General features: G+C 38.2%; 1 protein-coding gene across 1 annotated transcript; it reads right to left on the reverse strand.

Moving 5' to 3' along the window:
- Positions 1 to 9,356: 9,356 nt before the first annotated feature.
- LOC121302931 (galactosylgalactosylxylosylprotein 3-beta-glucuronosyltransferase 1-like) lies at positions 9,357 to 16,779 on the reverse strand. The gene is made up of 5 exons (XM_041233291.1): positions 15,968 to 16,779; positions 14,935 to 15,476; positions 14,116 to 14,412; positions 11,935 to 12,044; positions 9,357 to 11,130 (listed from the first exon to the last, which is right to left on the reverse strand). The coding sequence occupies exons 1-4, from the start codon at positions 16,077 to 16,079 to the stop codon at positions 11,958 to 11,960; spliced, it is 1,038 nt and encodes a 345-aa protein (XP_041089225.1). The 5' UTR covers positions 16,080 to 16,779; the 3' UTR covers positions 9,357 to 11,130; positions 11,935 to 11,957.
- Positions 16,780 to 19,265: the final 2,486 nt, after the last annotated feature.

Raw genomic sequence — 19,265 nt, forward strand, 5'->3', positions numbered from 1 at the left:
CCATGTTTTATTTGAATACAATAGTTCACAATACCTTTTTTTAAAACACAATGCTCCGCTCCTAACGAGCCTTGATTCTCATGACCCACAATCCTGTCTTTCTTTCTAATGTTGTAAGCTCTTTGATAATACTTTAAAAAACTGTACAGAAGTTTAGAAAGGATTATCCCTGGCCCTTCTCTTTTCTCTTGCAGTGAATACGCTTCCAAGAGATTACCCAACTACCCAAACACGTGACGTTTCCTTGTGTGTTTTCACTACACCTAGAAAAAAAACAACATTCTGAGGTTATATGTACAAACCCATTTTTTATCTTTGTTCTACCAATGGTTGATAAGAATGTTGCATCTAGGATTATACATATGAATGAAAATGGGTGTAAAACATAGTAGTCACCAAATCGAAATGTAAAAAATAAATAAAAATAGCACTGAGACTGTGCACTGCTTTAATGCGTGAAATAAATTTTGATCAGTTTTTAGATTATTTATTTAATACTAGGTATAATTCACATTTCACAATGTGATTGCAATAAAACAAACAGCAGTTACTGCATAAATATGTGTTTCCTCTCTGTGACTGGTGTAAAACAATCACTGACTGTATTTTTTTTTTTTTTAGTTCAATCACATGCACTAACAAAGTAGTTTGAAAGACCTTTCTCATCACATGCAAAGTGGTTTTACAATGAAAAATACAAACAAGCACGCTTTTATTTTATTAAAAAAAATATATATTCTTACCAGTATAGACCAATACTCTTTTAAAGTTTTAATTTTAAGTTTTGAAAATAAAGTACGTAACATGTATCATTTTCTGTTTAATTAAAAGCAGACATTTGTTGGGATTGCCATCCAAGGATTATTTTGTACATTGTTGAACAGAAATATGGGGAATGCAAAGAAGTATTTACGGAACCAAGATCCAATCCTAGCCCAGCAGAAACCTCTGACACTTTTTGATTTTCAAACAACCTATGTAACATATTCTACTTCCAGTTCCCTTTTGAGAAAGAATATTAAATGGACCAGGTGTGACATTAAATTTACATACATAGAAGCTTGTTTCCTGTAGTAGACTGAAGTCATTGAACAATTTTAAACACACGTAGGTGTAGGTTATTGACATGGTGAAATATCTGGTCTAACTGGTGTGAAAACACAGTGTGAAACCACACATATTGGACAACATTTGAACTCACTGGAATGTGTTATTGTAACCTTCACCCCACCCCTACCAAAGTGACTCCACTGTATCCAGTCAGTCACAAGGCTTCCCTGCAAGTATGAAAACAAAGGGTACTTGCTATACAGGTTGGAACACTTGTTAAGACAACGAGATATATATTTTCCTTGGCATTTAGCTAAACTTCCACTGCACCACAAAAATCAAATACTGTATATGAAAACTTGAACTGGCCTTCCGAACATAATCTTACTAGGTATTCTCTAATGTGCAGCCTTCTGTCTCTCTCTTAAGAAATGTTGTGTGCACAGGTTTGACCTTGAGAAATGGACATTGGCAGTCACTGAATGAAAAAACAAAACAAAACTGAAAAACACCAGCTTCCAAAAGCTTTTTAACTTGACGACTGGTGGTATATGCATTGAAGGCATCACTGTCATTCGCAATGTGCAGCACAGTGCAATTTGACAAAACACCTGGAAAGAAAACTATTTACCGCTGATTGGCTCCTAAACCCGGAACCGACACACTTTATTTTTGTCTATAACATACTAGGTCTGGGCTTCCCTATTCTAATAAAAACCCCTCTTCTGCTCCTTCGGTAGTTACGCGAGTAGAAATGAAAAGCTTAGGGTACTACACGCAGTTTATATACAAGTTTAGATATCCAGTAATACCCAAACCGTTATTAAGAAGCCAAAAAATAACAAATGCTTCAATTTCTCTCTCCACGACACAAACTCACGTCTAGCGAGAGCAATTTATTTGGAAATTTTAACAAGTTTAATTGAAATCAGGATGTAATTAAGCACATTACTTACCCCTTCACGTCGTATAAACAGGTCGCAGGTTGTGTTGTCGTAATGGTAGGTGTGTCACTGAGGTGAAATTTGCTGCTACAATTCAGTAAACTAAGGAGAAACCTTCACTTTAGACAACTACTTCCCTTGGCCTAGATTAAAATTTGGATGGATTAGTCACGCCTTCTATTTAATTATTTTTTTTTTTTTTAGCAAACCACACCCCTCTAGCTCCCGGCAACAGTCGAGCGCAATATACACGGCATGTTACGTTCACCAAAATCAGCACTGCGATTCCAGAAAACGTTGGTGAGGGCTGATCAACGAGAGCTGTGAATGGTAACATATGGCTGTGTGTGCTGTGGTGTGAATGGGAGTCTTTGTGACGTTCGTGTATTGCAACACTGCACGCTGTCCTGTAGTAGGATAACCGGATTTTGTATGCCAATGAATTTCACCCAACATATCACTGTAGAGACATGAAATTGACCATTTTAGGATGGACTAGCTTCTGGCATTTGACATAAATGTATTTTTGTTAAAACTATATAAAAACAAAAAAAAAAAAAAAAAAAAACAAACAAAACAAACAAAAAAAAAACTATACTGTACCTCTCTAGGCTTTACAATCTATGCTTCACCATGTTTTCGCTGTGCTGTATCACACTTTGCTATGCTATTGGGGGTATAAATGCTCAAGAAGACTATTGGATACTTTCATAAATAGACATTGACATAAAAGTAATAAAACATTGTGTAACAAGAATTGTAATAAATTGTTTAGTGTTTATTTGACCGATGTATTTTAGGTGTTTATGATCTCTTTCCTATTTCTGCAGCCCTCTGGCTTTTGGTAACATACTGGGTGTGCTTACAAATGACGCAGGAGCTCCGTCAATGGCCACAGCGAGAGTCATCACCTGGTTTTTGAAGAAGTCTCCATACAGCCAAAGCACACCAAAACCCAACAGCTTCAAAATACAGCAGTGACTGTCGTGTTTGTATTGTACCACTGTTGTAAAAACACAAGAGTTTACTCTTTCTGTATTATAAATCAGTGTTTAAGTAATTTGGATCTGGTAATAATGCACAATAGAGCTTTTTTTTATCTGGTGTCTGTGGAGGTTGAGAAATACTAGAAACTTAGATTCAAATTCCATTCCAAAAAGTGATGTTAATTGCTGGTCTATGTTGCCCTCCAGTGGTGAATGTTACAATTGTGAAGTTACAATAACAGCATTACTGTAACTTGCCAATGCAATTGCAGTTCTTGTTTACAGTATCTCTTTGTTTTAAAAAATGTATTACTAATTACACCTAAGTATCCTGACACTGCACTTTTTGCAGCTTTAATATACTACTATATGTCTAGATCACTTTTTATATAATTGCCAAATACTCATTAGAGACGTACAGTAGTTCCAAAAGCCTATAGTACTCCAACTTAACTAAGTTAGTTAATTTATTAATCAATTTAGGGATCTGAAAAGATTATTTCAAAATGGCAAGCATTAATAATTAAAATAAAAACACATTTTACGTTGTTTTACTGAAAGGACAAGCACAATTGTAAACAACATTGTATATCATTTTAAGTAGCAAAGATAGTACCATATGAGCAGCATTATACCTACATTCAATTATTATTTGCTTCTTTTACTATTATTAACTGTCGTTAACATCCACATATGTTTTAAAAAGCACAAGCACTGAAGCAACACACCTTATCAGTTGTATATTCAATGGGTTCCCGAAGTGCCATTCATTAAAAATTGAATAGTACCCAGAATAAGGTTTTTAAAACTTCCAAAAATATTTATTTATGGGCGCCTGACCATTAGTGGTCACTGAAGTGCATGAGGTGCGATTCTCCTCATCCCTCATTCCACCGGAGGGCAAAGGCCAATGCCACCTACTGTGCTACTGTACTGAGTAGATACGTATACAGTACAAGGGGGTTTGTTTAAAGTATAGCTTTACACATGCAATGTATTTTTCTGTTTTTGTTTATGGCTGAGTGCCTTTAATACGAGATCAGAGGGGATTTGCATATGTAACCATTGTATACATAAACATGAGCATTTATTTCAAGAGGACAATGCAAGAACAGATGCTGCACTACTAAGTAAATAAAATAAATTGGATTGAGTCTGCATTTCAGATAGGACGGATTGTTCCACTTAGTATAATTAGGCGATGCAGCAGAATTGGTAGCTGTAGAAACTAACAAGGCCCCTTTGAAAGATTTGTCTGATTTTGAAGCTCGTCCAAAAGCGTGTCCCCATTTTAACTTAGTCGAAGCCTCCAGGTAGATGATTTTAATTGTTTTGAGTTTTTAATTAGTTAGATATGATGTTAAAAATGTGTAATTTATTTTAGGGGGAAAAAAAATTCAAAATAGTCTGGCTCCTACAGAGACTAGGAAGTGACTGAGAGGCTGCTGCAATCACGTGACCTCAGCGTCATACTGGCAGGCAAAACAACAATAGCGGCAAAAACAATTTACATTGATTCCGCACAACACACTAATAACGAACTCACTTGTCATCTCCAAAATAAGGAGTTAATAAGACAACGAGAATTGTCAAATTCTTGGTATATGTGACCCTTACAGTGCACTTACAGTGTTGTTTACAGCAGTAAATGACAGCCACAAACTCCCCGACCTCGATTTCGGCGTGATCTGGCTGGAGAATCCCTCACCAGACACAGCTTCATGAAAGCGTACGAAAGTACTGACAGCTACAGGTACTTCACATCTGGGTGGGTGAACAACCCGATCGAGTGGCACTTAGAGAGGAAGAAATTCACTGCAATCAAGGCTTAAGGTATGCAAGGTTACGGTTTGGGACCCGATTCTAAAGAAAGTACAGTAGTTCAAACTAATATGAATTATATACTCTACTATATACGCGTTTAACATATTTTGTTAACTATGCTTTGGTACTATACTCAGAAAAAATAGATGTATAGGATTTTATTTTTGGTATAAACTACAGCATCATAATTTAATATAAAGATAAAAATAAAAAAATAAAAACTATGGTGCGTCAGTAACTGAAATCTGTAGAACGGGTTCCTGTAAAATCAACTCATATCAGGTAAGTTACTGTGAGTGCTATATTGTGCAAAAATGCGCGCAGCAGTAACAATGTGATTAAGGTAGGCCTACGTACCGCGCTTAAATTATAGACGGTGCTTTTTACCTGCTAACATGACGTCTCAGCGGCCGGTGACGTCACGCGAGAAACCTCAATAGGACCTCGGTTTTATGTCTCATCCGAATGACAGAGCACAAGAAGATTTAGTGACTTGCTCAGGTTCACGAACAGTGAGTCAATTGCTGAGCTGGGATTTCAACTCACAGCACCGTACTGGCGAGCCGCCTAGTGAGCTGAAGCAGACAGCAGGACTGGCTTTTGTCTTTCAGGAGCCGGTTCTCCAGAGTGGAGAGTTGCAGCGAGGCAACATTAATTGTGGACATTTTAAATTGGGAAAAAACAGCCAAATTAACCAAGTAAATGGTTCTGATATTTTTTGGGTACTTTTCTAGTAGGAAGATTTTTTTTTTTTTAATTTATATACTGAATATCACTAGTCATGGGACACGTAATTTATTCTCAAATAATGAGCAAAGAAACTGTTGACTCACAAAATATGCTGTCCACAAATGTACAGTGGCTTGCGAAAGTATTGACCCCCCTTGGCATTTTTCCTATTTTGTTGCCTTACAACCTGGAATTAAAATGGATTTTTATTTGGATTTCATGTAATGGACATACACAAAATAGTCCAAACTGGTGAAGTGAAATGAAAAAAATAACTTGTTTAAAAAAATTCTAAAAAATAAATAACGGAAAAGTGGTGCGTGCATATGTATTCACCCCCTTTGCTATTAAGCCTTTAAATAAGATCTGGTGCAACCAATTACCTTCAGAAGTCACATAATTAGTTAAATAAAGTCCACCTGTGTGCAATCTAAGTGTCACATGATCTGTCACATGATCTCAGTATATATATATACCTGTTCTGAAAGGCCCCAGAGTCTGCAACACCACTAAGCATGGGGCACCACCAAGCAAGCGGCACCATGAAGACCAAGGAGCTCTCCAAACAGGTCAGGGACAAAGTTGTGGAGAAGTACTGATCAGGGTTGCGTTATAAAAAAATATCCGAAACTTTGAACATCCCATTAAAGCCATTATTAAAAAATGGAAAGAATATGGCACCACAACAAACCTGGCAAGAGAGGGCCGCCCACCAAAACTCACGGACCAGGCAAGGAGGGCATTAATTAGAGAGGCAACAAAGAGACCCAAGATAACCCTGAAGGAGCTGCAAAGCTCCAGAGCGGAGATTGGAGTATCTGTCCATAGGACCACTTTACACTCCACAGAGCTGGGCTTTACGGAAGAGTGGCCAGAAAAAAGCCATTGCTTAAAGAAAAAAATAAGCAAACATGTTTGGTGTTCACCAAAAGGCATGTGGGAGACTCTCCAAACATATGGAAGAAGGTACTCTGGTCAGATGAGACTAAAATTGAGCTTTTTGGCCATCAAGGAAAACGCTATGTCTGGCGCAAACCCAACACCTCTCATCACCCTGAGAACACCATCCCCACAGTGAAGCATGGTGTGGGCATCATGCTGTGGGGATGTTTTTCATCGGCAGGGACTGGGAAATTGGTCAGAATTGAAGGAATGATGGATGGCGCTAAATACAGGGAAATTCTTGAGGGAAACCTGTTTCAGTCTTCCAGAGATTTGAGACTGGGACGGAGGTTCACCTTCCAGCAGGACAATGACCCTAAGCATACTGCTAAAGCAACACTCGAGTGGTTTAAGGGGAAACATTTAAATGTCTTGGATATATATATAAAAATTGTTACCATGATCCTATAATGGGTTGCCAATACTTAGTGTTTCATACCATTGTGATGCCATTGGTACAGGTATGTGAAAATAGTTACCACTGTGGTTCCATTATTCCAATGGCTCATTCCATTGTAGATATCATTGTACTAGACCCAGACAGGATTGATTGATAATCTAGAGACTCAATCAACCCTGCAATATTTCCATACAGGTAGGCTTTTGCGTTCTAGCTCTAAACTCCGATCCATGGTGCTACGAGACACGATCATCAAGCTATGCTCACCTCAACAGCACCCATATATTGTCCAGAGTTCAGGAGTGATTTAAAATTGATACAATGGAACATGGCGGGAAATAGGGCCAAGGATTACACCTTCACAAAGCTAGAATCTGGTATAAAAATCCATCTCTTGTGTAAATATTAAAAGGCAGAATGGAGCTCTACTAAGATTAAGAAAACGATGGAATGAAGCAAACTAGCAGGCTTTCATGGATTTAGAAAGAAAGATTTTATTACATTACTGACAAATGAAACAGAAATATGAGAACTACCATTGTAATACAGTATGATTGTGAGATATTAAGCAGCAGCTTCTCTTGCTTACTAATTCAAATGTTTAAGGAATATATCTTACTCAAATCGGTAGGGGTAAGACTTTTGCACAGTGACATTATACCATGTACACTATCTTACCAGTTAAAAACACAGCTTGCTTGTTTTACAGTAGGTAGGTGCGCATTTGTTTTATATTTTAAAAAGCAAATACAGAAAAAAAAAAAGAAAATGTACATGAGTATAATGGGACACAGCATCAAAAAGCAAAACAGATTGTGTTACCAGTGAGTGCACATCATTTTCATTTGGCAACTAGCAGCACTAGAAAAACATTTCTCTTTTAAATTAAAACACTGATTGAAATATTATTTATACATTACTTAAACAACCCTTGCACATCCCACTTCCACATCCCCATTCAGCTGGTCTCACACCTCTCTTCTGTGTGCCTGTGTATGGAGAAGGCAAGACTTCCCCTGATTAAACACTTGCCTGTGTTCTTCACGTTTCCACGGCAATAACAAAAGGTTGCAGTAATCATCACTCACCTGGAAGACAAGGACTTTTTGCAGTGCAAAGAAACATGAGACTTGTTGAACATCATTAAACACTGATCTTCATTTAACAACACATAGTGCCCCCAGTGATCAATCTCTTTGTGCCAAAACTGGCAACAAAACTATTAACGAACACAGGCCACTTTTTAGACATTAATTTAAATGTAGAAACCGAAGAAAGACCTTGATAAAACAGACTAAAAAAATAAATAAATAAAAATCTTACTACATAAAAACACTGATGAACGGTTTGGCTAAATATTTATTCACCTAATATTAGTATTTTTTAATATAACTGTACACAAAAAGGGCCGAGAATACAGCTCAACTATACACGGTACAATTAAGAAAGCTTTTACAATAAAATTACAGTTTATATTAATTTATGCCGCCAAGCTATGTGGTTATTTATTATTGCATTTATTTTTCTAAAATGTATGTATATACGGATTACGAAAAAGGATACCGGTTATTACATCAATAAATCATCTTAACTAATCTCTTTCAGATGCTTGGAACTAGACTGCATGTCCAGTGACCACACTAAACCATCCCAGTGAACAATCCATTCTGAAAATAACCTAAACATTTCAGCATACAAAACTACATTATATTATATCTGTGTCATTGGGTCAGCTACTATAGTAATTCATATGGGTTCAATCACCTAGAATCTAGAAGTAGTAGACTGCAGACAAAATATTCTCATGTGTTTGTCATGTTTACAATAGTTGTAAAAGTTCCATTTGTGCTTTTTCTTAAGATAGGAAGCCTTTTTTTTTCCTTTTTCTGAAAAGTGCTTATTGTGGTTATGATTGCAACCATTCCTTCATGGGATGTTTTCACTTTCTCTTTGGATATGACTATAACACATCTGAATCATTGTACTAAGCTTTTAAGGATACAACTGCATATGATGCAACTCTGTATACACATTTCCATTATACTGTAATATCAGTGCATTACCGTGTAGCCAAACCATTGGCATTAGAACAGATTTTGTACAGTGTTCCTGATACGGTAACACACTGGTACTACTTATATGGTATTATAATACTGCAGTGGATTACCAGTGTCTACTGGGTAATACTATTGTTACCATTGTTGCTTGCATCCAGATAATCACTGACAATGTAAACTAGAAACATTTCACAGTCATTTTGATAATAAAACCTAATGATAACAATCACCTATTTCAATCTAAACCATGTGCACTAGTTAGAGAAAAATGGGCACCTAAACTATGACGGATGAATGGCAGGAGAGCCTGGTGAGCGAATTACAATAACTATTTATGAATTATTCATACTGTGTAAGGCTACTATTTCCATAACTTCTGAAATGTTGCAGTGGGCAGGTGATTTTTTAACTTTTTTTTTATATATTAGACAAATATGCAAAATAATCAGAATATTAAATGCTGCAATGTCATCCTTCAACTGTCAAGTGCTTGAAAGCTTATACAAAAGTTAAACATTTTCGGTACTGATATCAAGAAAATGAATATCTTTTAGTGTCTTCTGAAGGTACCGTGTAGGACAACAAGATAAACAAATAACAAATCAAGTGCTACTTCAGGTGTGGTAAAACAAAGACAATGATAACACAGTACTGATTACAACCAGTCAAACTCAACGAGGAACCCAATTACCCACTAGGCCCAGCTACTATGCAAGCTTAATTAAGGTCAATGACAAGATTCTAAGGCCTCAATTCAAGGTAATTCATCCCAATGAGCCTGGCCTATACTCTGTTAGCCATTTACCAGTTCATTATCATCCCCTCAAATCCCCAAACTCCAACCCTTGTTGCTCCAATGACCCTCTCCGGCAACCCATTTTTATAATTTGAGTGAAACAGATCTTTTGAAACTCCCAATTTGCTCACAATTTCCTAATTGTCCATGTATTTTTGCTAGAGCGAGGACAAAACATAAAGCTACCAAAGTAGGGCTGAGCCTGCTTATTCGGTGGGAGACCTCCGAGGGAAACCAGGCGCTGCAGTGTATTAAGTGGTGTTGGTAGCTCTGCTCTAGGCCAGGAGTTAGTCACCCTAACTTGACTGCAGGGAACATCGTGCTTTAAGAAGGGCTGCTTTGAAGACATTAAGTCACCCAGTCTACTTTGTGATCAAGAACCCTGACCATCATTTGAAGAAAACCAGGTGTGTTTTCTCTGGTGTCCATTAAGGTCAAAACATGCAACATGGCTACTCCACTTTATAACCTTGCAGACAACGGACAGGAATACCATGACATTTTCTGTAGGTGTCTCCCAACTTTTTGTTATGTTGTTGTTACGGAGTTTTGAGTTTAAACTCAAGGCTTTGAAAATCAGAGGACCTGTGTGTGTTTGTGCACAGTGACAAATCGTCTCTACGCAGAAATTAAAATATAAGCTTCCATTGTGGCCTCCTGCTCTTAAACTTTGTAATGTCATTAGTTCCATATAACTCTAATAATCCAGCAACATTTGCAAGAAACTTTAAGCAACATGTGGCTTGTTGCCAGCACCAAGCCACTTTCAAATACACATAGGCTGTCTGTGTATACTGGACTTAACACTGCACCGTAGCATAGTATTTGGTTATTATTTCAATGCCTCTCTGCACATTGATTGCTATTTCATGCATGGTTAGCTGGCAGTTAGAAATGTGCTCCCGTATCTGACAGTGCAGTGCTTCATTCAGGCCATCTCTGCAGTATCAGTAGCACGCTCTGATTCTCCTGCCTCACAAATTCTATACTATTCTGCCAGTCAGCCAGTGTGTTAAAGTAAAAATGAAAAAATTCCAATGTGGATTTTTAACCGAAATTTGATCTGTAGTCCTATATTGGAATATGAGTCAGGTATCAGTGAGAGTGCAAAGTGGAGTCTGTGAATATAATATGTACCATTATATTCTGAACGGTTAGAAAGTATAGAGTAGTTATATTTGTGGAGCTGGTCGGGCGAAGTTTGCAGTACTTTTCTTCTCTGAAGTGCTTGGTCTTGAGCAGTACTGCAACAGTCTTGTAGCCAGCGTGGCGAAAGACAGAGACTATGTGGCTTGCAGTTTCCTCTTCCGTTGGTTTGCCTTGCCTTGGCAGCCATTCAGTGCAGTAAGCTTTATAAACACATGCAGTTCTTAAAACTGCCAACATCTTCAAACAGCCTGACCTTTAAATATTAAGAAGAGTATAGTTAGAAGAAATGAGAAAAATAGGTGGACACAGACGATGTAGATACTGATACTGATAAAGATACTGTAATGTGGATTACACCCTTTCATCAGTACAAAAGAGTAATCTAACAATCTGTAATTATTTTTTTACTGTGCAGCCGCATTATCTGCCCTCTCTATAACTGAGACTTTTTGTTTACAGATTTTCGACCGGTGGGTAGGATGGGCAGTATGGGGTAAGAAAAAAAAGGACATTCGTTCATTCATTTGTGGCCTTGTATATCAAAGCAGAAACAGCAATAGAGAAGTATACAAAATATACAAATGACACATAATAGGATATTAAACAGGTGGTATTGTACGTTTCTCTTTAAACCATTCCTGTAAGAAAGGAGAGAAACAGGAAATTGCAGGTCTGGGATGTTTGCAGTAAAAATATGTGTCTTGTTTAATACAAAAGAAAAAGCTGTACTGTAATGTCAATTTAATTAGTTTTCATAACAGCTAATGATGTTTCACAGCTGTGTGATAACGTTGGGCATATTTAAAGCAACCACTGATGGAGGTTGGTTATTTCATGGTATTTCATGGCTCCACTAAAATGTCATGCTTCATTAAGGTGAAAATATCTAAGTGGCTATTAAACATGTAGAAAGTTAGCAGGATGAACACCAGATCTTCACACAAAAAAACCTGTCATGTTTAAACAATGAAGTGACCGGCAAATATACTTCATCAATTTCCATTAGAAGTATGCTGTGGAGTGGAGTGTCATTAGTCTGACTGAATCTATAGCTTACTCATAGGGCAGGGAGTCCATTGTCTAGACTTCCACCTTCAGGTCTGTGAATCCTTGTCTCCCCTCATTGACCAATGTAGGCTTTTCAGTTCTGGTGTGCCACACTAGAACCTGCAACACAATTAAGACAGGACATCATTTACCTCAAAGATCCTCCGTCTGTGGGCTTGGAATGATGTGTCTTATACAGTGGTGCTGATAGGATGCTGTGCCGTGTCACTTGTACCATGCTGGAGAATGAAGCGGCTATGGTTTCTGTCTGTCCAACTGCTTGTCAGTATGTGACGCTTATATTCTTATATATATACAGTATCTAGATAACTTACAATCCAATTATGATGAAACCTGAAAAGCCTGTTTTAGCACAAGTCAATTGAAGTTTGGGTAGTCTGGGAATACATAACGTTTAATATTTGGTGTGGTGCTGCTGGGATTAAAGGGTTTAAAAGGCAGACCCAGTATTCATAATTTTTCACATACAATATGTAATGCTACACCATACATTAGAATGGTTTACACTTATATAAAATTGCTCACGGAATCTGAAAAGCGTTCAGTCTACTAAGGCTTGGAAATTAACACAGGTCTCCAAAGCACTCTTCAGGTTTAATATCTATGCGTCTGAGCATCCCCAGGGTTTGATGCTTGTGTTGCAACAATTAATAGCAACACCCTGGTTAAGATTTTTAAAATGTTTCTATGAAACTGTCGTAAAGAAACACATTATGGGGAAGGTTTTACTAGAGCTTTAAAGATTCCTTTATTTATTTTTAGTGCTGTAATTGTTTCAGGTTACCGTTAATATCTTTTAAGATGACTATATACAGTAATAACGTTACAACAAGTTACCTTACATTCAAGCTGTGCTGTAGCCGGAGAATAGCTGGAAATTAATGAGGTCTGCTGTTACGACGTACAATGCATAAGCCTGATCTTTCCAGAACCTCATTTCAGTATAATTACATTGCATTTAGTAATGTTAATAAGTGGGTCACCCCTGGGGTGATACTCCAGCAGGATTAATAGAGTGGTGTTGTTTAGATCAGTGTCTGAAAATAGACCACAGCATCTTTACAAAAAAGGATTTTAGGTCACATTAAAACCTGGAAGCGCACGTACTGTACCATTCGTACACGTGTTGCATTCTTGAATAGTCAGTGTTTTAAAAAAAGAAAAAAAAAAAAAAAAAAAGCAAAGAAGCCTATCACTGGTGCACATATAGATTTACTTGGTTTGGTTCCTCTGTTAAATTATTTGCAGTGATTTTACAGTAGCTTTAAATAGAGTTCTGTCACTGGACTATTTATTTTTAATTATTTTACACAGCTAGAGGTTACCACTGAAATACTGCTTGCGTACGGGTTATTTTTTCTTACTAGAATAATGGATACTTGCACAAGAAAAGAAGCAATACACTGGGGAGAGGGGGTGGGTCTGATTTCTGTAAATCCAATATTCTATATTATAAATACTTCTGAAAGGAATTGCGGGCACAACAGAAAACAAAAATACAACAAAATAACCATTAGAATGATGTATGAGAAGTCACCCCGGGCAAAGAACATACATAACAATTCTAAAGTTAAAAAAACTCATTAATGTTTAATAGTTGTTCCCAAGTACAATCTTCATGTTGATGTTTCCTAATAAGATAATGCATTGGTGTGTTGGGGGGTTCTTATAACGAGACATTTTTAAATTAGTAAGTAAAATGTATTTCAGTACTGGTACAAAAAATTGTTTGCTCAGTTGCAGAGAACAGACAATATTTATTTAAATACTTCAACAACAACAACAACAAAAACCCCTTAAAGAATCTAGAATTTACAGGACAGCCCTGTTGAGCACAATGTGATTTGTAAGTCTTGATGAACAAACATTTAAAGGGTTCTCTGGGAAAACCTGCTATCCCACAGTTTCAGATTCACCTAATTTTGCTTAATGTTACAGTCAAAAACTGTTTTGTGTAAAATTTTAAAAAGAGTATTAGTGGAAAAAACTCCAAAATACACAAAAATGTTAGCTTTCAGAGAATTGTATTCGGTTGGTAACAGAAGCAAGAATATCTTATCTAAAGAAAATTATGGGTTAGCAAGTTTTTTCAAGGATGCTCCTCAAATGTACATGTCTGAGGTTCTAAGAAGTTTTGGATCAAGTGGAATCTTTGTACTTTAATCCTTACTTTTGTACAGTTTGCGGCCTTTGGCTCCAGCTCAGCGATGGTAACTAGGTCCTTCAGTAGGCTGGTCTCCTGGTACCCTCCCTTGACACCGTTCAGCTGGAAGTTGGCCCGGGGTCTCTTGAGCACCAGCCTGACGTTGATGGCAAACCCTGCCATGTCAATCGCAAAGGGCCGATTGGGGTCGAACACTGTTTTCCAACCGACTACCTTCCCTGCAGCGTTTAGCTTGGGCGCCTCATATCGTAGACCGCCCACAAAAGCCACTGGCCAGACAGAGACCTTCTGAGTGGAGCGCATCTGGAGATTAAATACAAGAAGAAAATCTAGAGACAACACAATTGTGTGCTCTGTGGTTTACTGACAAACACTGATACACTACTATTCAACAGAAATGTGGTAATTGAACAAACCCTTAAAAAAGGGGGTAACAAATTAGACCACATACAACTGATAAACCATATAACAAAAAAAAAATCAACAAATTAAACCTGAATTCTCAATGAGATATAACATTAGATGGACATGACGTTACATAAACATTAGCAATACTGTTTAATTATTGTTATTTAACTGTATATTATAAATAAATATTTTATACTTACTCATGGGCAGCCAGTAAGCCCCAGGCAGTAGCTCTGTGGAGTGGATAGCAGCATGTATCTACCTTGTGTTATTTATTATTCAAAACTTGTAATATAATCAACCTTTTTTAACATCATAGATGAGGTGGCTTCCTAAACTAAATAAGCCTCTTCCAGTATATTTAAATACGGACTGTGAATTCTTAAAATAACGAATTCTCGCACTTGCATGCTGTACCTCCTCAAAGAGCTCCAGACTGTAGGTGTTGTCGTCATCAGCGAAGTAGACCACACCCTCCAGGGAGTCACTGAGGATCAGGTTTTCCCTAAGCCAGCGCAGCCCCAGGTTTCTCTGTAACGTCCCTCTGGGGGTGTGAGACGAATCCTTGGCCAGACCTATCCTTACACTCTTTGGGCTCTCCACATTCAAGTGCGTGAAATTGAGGCCACTTCTCTCCAGCAGGCTATCCACCAAGTTGGTCCTCCGTGGCGAATCCTCTACCACGATCCAGTGCAGGTTGGGAACGTGGAGAAAAGTGTTGGCTAGGCGGGTGAGCTCAGCTTTCTGGACAGGGCGGGTGTACGTTGGTGTGATCACATAGATGGTGGGAAGCCACCTGGACCATCCCGGTGGCCTGGAATACACATACCGGCGTGCGGTCTGCTGGGCAGGCGTGGACTCTTGCTGATGGGCGCATGCAGTGTGTTGTTCTTCTTTGATTTGAGTCACATTTATTAAAATCTGCAAGCTTTTCGCAGTGGAGTTTTCATAGGTTTCTTCTGGAAAATTAGTTTTGCAAAAAAACAAAAATATGAAAACAACTTTCAAATATGAATTCCTTAAGATTGGAATGCAGTTAAATAATCAAGAGACACATGCAAATCCATCAACTTGCCAATAAACGATTGTAGACATCAGTGGTAATGCTGAGTTAAGTGTTTCTTTTCATTAGTCTTTAAACCATTTTGAGAATTACTACACCGGTCTGCCCAGTTGAAAATATGCTGCAAGGACATGGACCCCTATAAACTGCAGGTGACTCAACTCAAAATTCCCACATTTATGAGAAACCATAAACATCTGCTCCTTTTAATTTTCTTTTCGTGTATGTTTTAAATATATTCTCTAGTTTATATATTTTCAATATTTTCTTAAGCTTTATTGTGTGTATTTCTTCTGCTTATGAGCTGATCACCTGCTCTCAATGGCTTTACTTCATTTAATGCCAGAACTGATCCCAAGTCAACCTACCTCAAGTATTTACACTTACTTCTGAGGATGGTGAGATAGCGAGTAGCAGGGTTCTGATGCCAGATGGTCAGCAGGATGGTCCATGGTAGCACAATCAGAAGGGTTGTGAGAACACTTCTTCTCCTTGGCATGGTGCAGGCAACACTGTCTCATCTCCTCAACTGTACCTGGTAACAAGCACAGCACAGTGACACTAACTAAAAACTGAGGGCAATTTCTGGGCAAAATAAATGGATGAAGAGGATGGAAGAGGGAGTATTATGGTTGACAGTGCAAATTTTCATTCTTTGACAGCACCACCTATGAGGCCAAACATTCAATCCTCTTCACCCCACCATCATTGGCCAATGTGTACCACTCTATGACGTTTTGTTTGGCACCTCCTAGAACTGGAGAAGTCAATTGTACTATTCTGTATGGTTCTAGGTGTAACTCTCTTACATTGTAAAGCACAGCACATGCTCAAGTTAATGGCCTATGTTGCCAAGGCTCTTTAACATGGACGGCAGGATTTCCATTTCCTCATGTTGCCAGTTAGAATGATATTCTGCATTTATTGCACATGATTGTTGAGCTGTCATTTCAGGATAATAAACACGTGGTTCCTGGAGACTCTTCATGTTGATCTTCTATTGTCCTTCAAAAGTTTATAAAGTAGCAGTATTTCTCACTATACTGCCTAGTTGGAATTTCCAGCTAAAAGTTCAAACTTTTTGACAGACAGACATCATTTATGTATAAAATTCGACACCCCTTAGATACAATAGCAGCTATGAGACTGAAGTAATAAAGTTATCAAGGCTTTTGATGGATGCCTACAATATGTTTGCTTGAACCATTTTCGGCTACCTTAAATTAAACCTCTGCAGTTAATTTCCTCTACCGGTATCAATCTTTTCTTTACAGATGTACTTTGAGATTCACAGCTTGAATGCACTGTAAAAAAACTCAGAGGACCTGAATGAGATGTGAGTCATCATTAAAAACCTGAAGAAGGTCATTCCCTTTTTTTAAGTTATACTGAAACTGGGGGTCCTGACCCAAAAGGGGGTCGCGTGATCACAAAATACGGTCAAACCTTAAAATCCTTAGCATTTCATTACACTTAATCCCTAAAAGTAAAAGATGTATTATGAAGCCAGCTCTACCGCCAAGTTTTACTAGTCAACTAAGTAACTTTTTTGTTTTGCTTTATTCAACTAGAGCTACACCATAAGCGCCCAGTAACAGTGTTGACGAATGTGTTTGATTGGTAGATGAGTGGAAGTGAACTGTCTGTATAAAAATCACATTTGTTATAAAAGTAATTTGCTACAAACTCTGTCAGGAACTTAACATGTTTGTTTAAATCAGAAGTACCTTATACTATTTAATCAGAATCAGAATTAAAAAATAATGATTAATGCAAAACGTATTGGTCTGTAGGGTTTTTTTTTTTTTGTTTTCTTACAAAGACACGCATTGTGACACAGTATTGTTACAAATAAACTGTAGAACAAGTTTGTGAAATGCTGTTGGTTTGGTAGATTAAATGCAATCTTTTCTTTACTCGGTTTTTCCAGACTAACACGTCAAAGTGTGGTTGTTTTGCTTAATATCCTGTTTTGATCCACTGGGCTGGCGGATTGTTTTTTTCGTTGAGTAAACTGGTCTCAAATGAGTATGTAACTCAAAGCACTGTCTTCTGAAATTAATGTTACTTTAGGTAAGGGACTTGGAGTCTGGAATTGGTAATCGGGTTTATGTAAAATTTGTGTTACCGCCAGTTTAATTCAAGTAGCTTATGATATGATACTGTAGCGAATTCGGTTCCTGCAGGCAGGCACCTCACACAGGGCGAGGCAATCCACACACAGGGCGGGTGCGAACCCAGGACCTCTCGCACTAAAGCATAGCACCGATACCGCTGTACAAAAGAGCCGGCTCCTTTGCAGGGAGCGTATGTCTGGCTCATGTCTTTGTATGTGATTACGTCAACTACCAGCCTTGCTGCTGCCTTCTCCTGTGCACGCTACACTCCCCCCTGCAAGCCTCAAGTCCGCCTTGGACTTGCTAACCAGGCCACAGTCCGACGAGTGCGTGCCAGGGTACCTGCGTCCATTTCTGACACCAATGTAGTGATCTAGGTTAATGCAGGCAGGCGCATCACACAGGGCGAGGCAATCCACACACAGGCGGAGGGCGGGCTTGAACCCGGGACCTCTCGCACTAAAGCATAGCGCCAATACCGCTGTACAAAAGAGACAGCTCTTTTCTGGATTTAAAACTGTTTTTGAGCTCCACGCACGTTGCTCTTCGGTACAGACTGAAAAAATGTATGCAAACAGTTAGGAACATGTTAAACCAGAAAACTACAAATAGTTTTTTTTAATTGATTTTTTTATGGATATAATCAGTTTGATCTCTTTTGATGTTAATGGCTGCAGACAAAGTTTTAAGAGGACTCAATTATTAATCAATTACTCAATTAATTAGGACCCTCTTCTGTAAGAGGGCGGGGGTGGCTTTTTTAGAGACACACAAAGGTACAGAGAATGAGGTGAGTGGTTAGCTGAATGGAGAGGGCAGTGTGTGTTGAGCCATGGCTTCAGTAGCACCAGGCCTGGATGTTGACATTTTACATTTTAAAGAGATAGAGGGCTGCTTGTAAAAGCAAGGGCCAAGATAGGAGAGATCATATATGATTTCATTAACATTTATGCTCCTAATCTAGGAAAGGACAGTTTTATATCTGAATATCTTGAAGCAGACTCTTTAAACAATTAATGATGAAGACATCTTAATAGTGGGGGGTGATTTTAACTGAACAGTGGATTTTAATAAAGACAGAAATAGTGTTGAACCTCATCCTCCATCAGTGAGAGAGTTGGCTGCTATTTTAAAGTCCAGTGGTTTGGTTGATGTCTGGAGGTGTCTGCATCTCACCACTCGCCAGTACACCTGGTCACACTGCCTCTCCCAGTGCACAGTCAGAGCAAGACTGGATAGGATATACACACCCCTACACCACCTCAATACATTCACAAAAGCAATATATAAGCAATAATAATAATACAATAATACCATAATTGTACTCCGATTACACAGGGCACATCAAATTATTGCAAAACACCAATTGCACAAAACAGTTTAAAGATTTCTGGCTAAAATGGCAAGAGCAAAAAAGCCAATTTAAAATAGTTGAGGCAGTTATGGGATATAGTAAAAACACTTAGAGGAAAAACAGTAAGAGACAGGCACAGGAGACCCTGGTGGAGCGGAGACAAGCCTTGGGCAGCCTGCTGGAGGAGAAACTGCTGGGGGCATAAGGGCGCTGT

This window comes from Polyodon spathula, chromosome 30 (genome assembly GCF_017654505.1).
Source record: "Polyodon spathula isolate WHYD16114869_AA chromosome 30, ASM1765450v1, whole genome shotgun sequence".
Lineage (NCBI taxonomy): Eukaryota > Metazoa > Chordata > Actinopteri > Acipenseriformes > Polyodontidae > Polyodon > Polyodon spathula.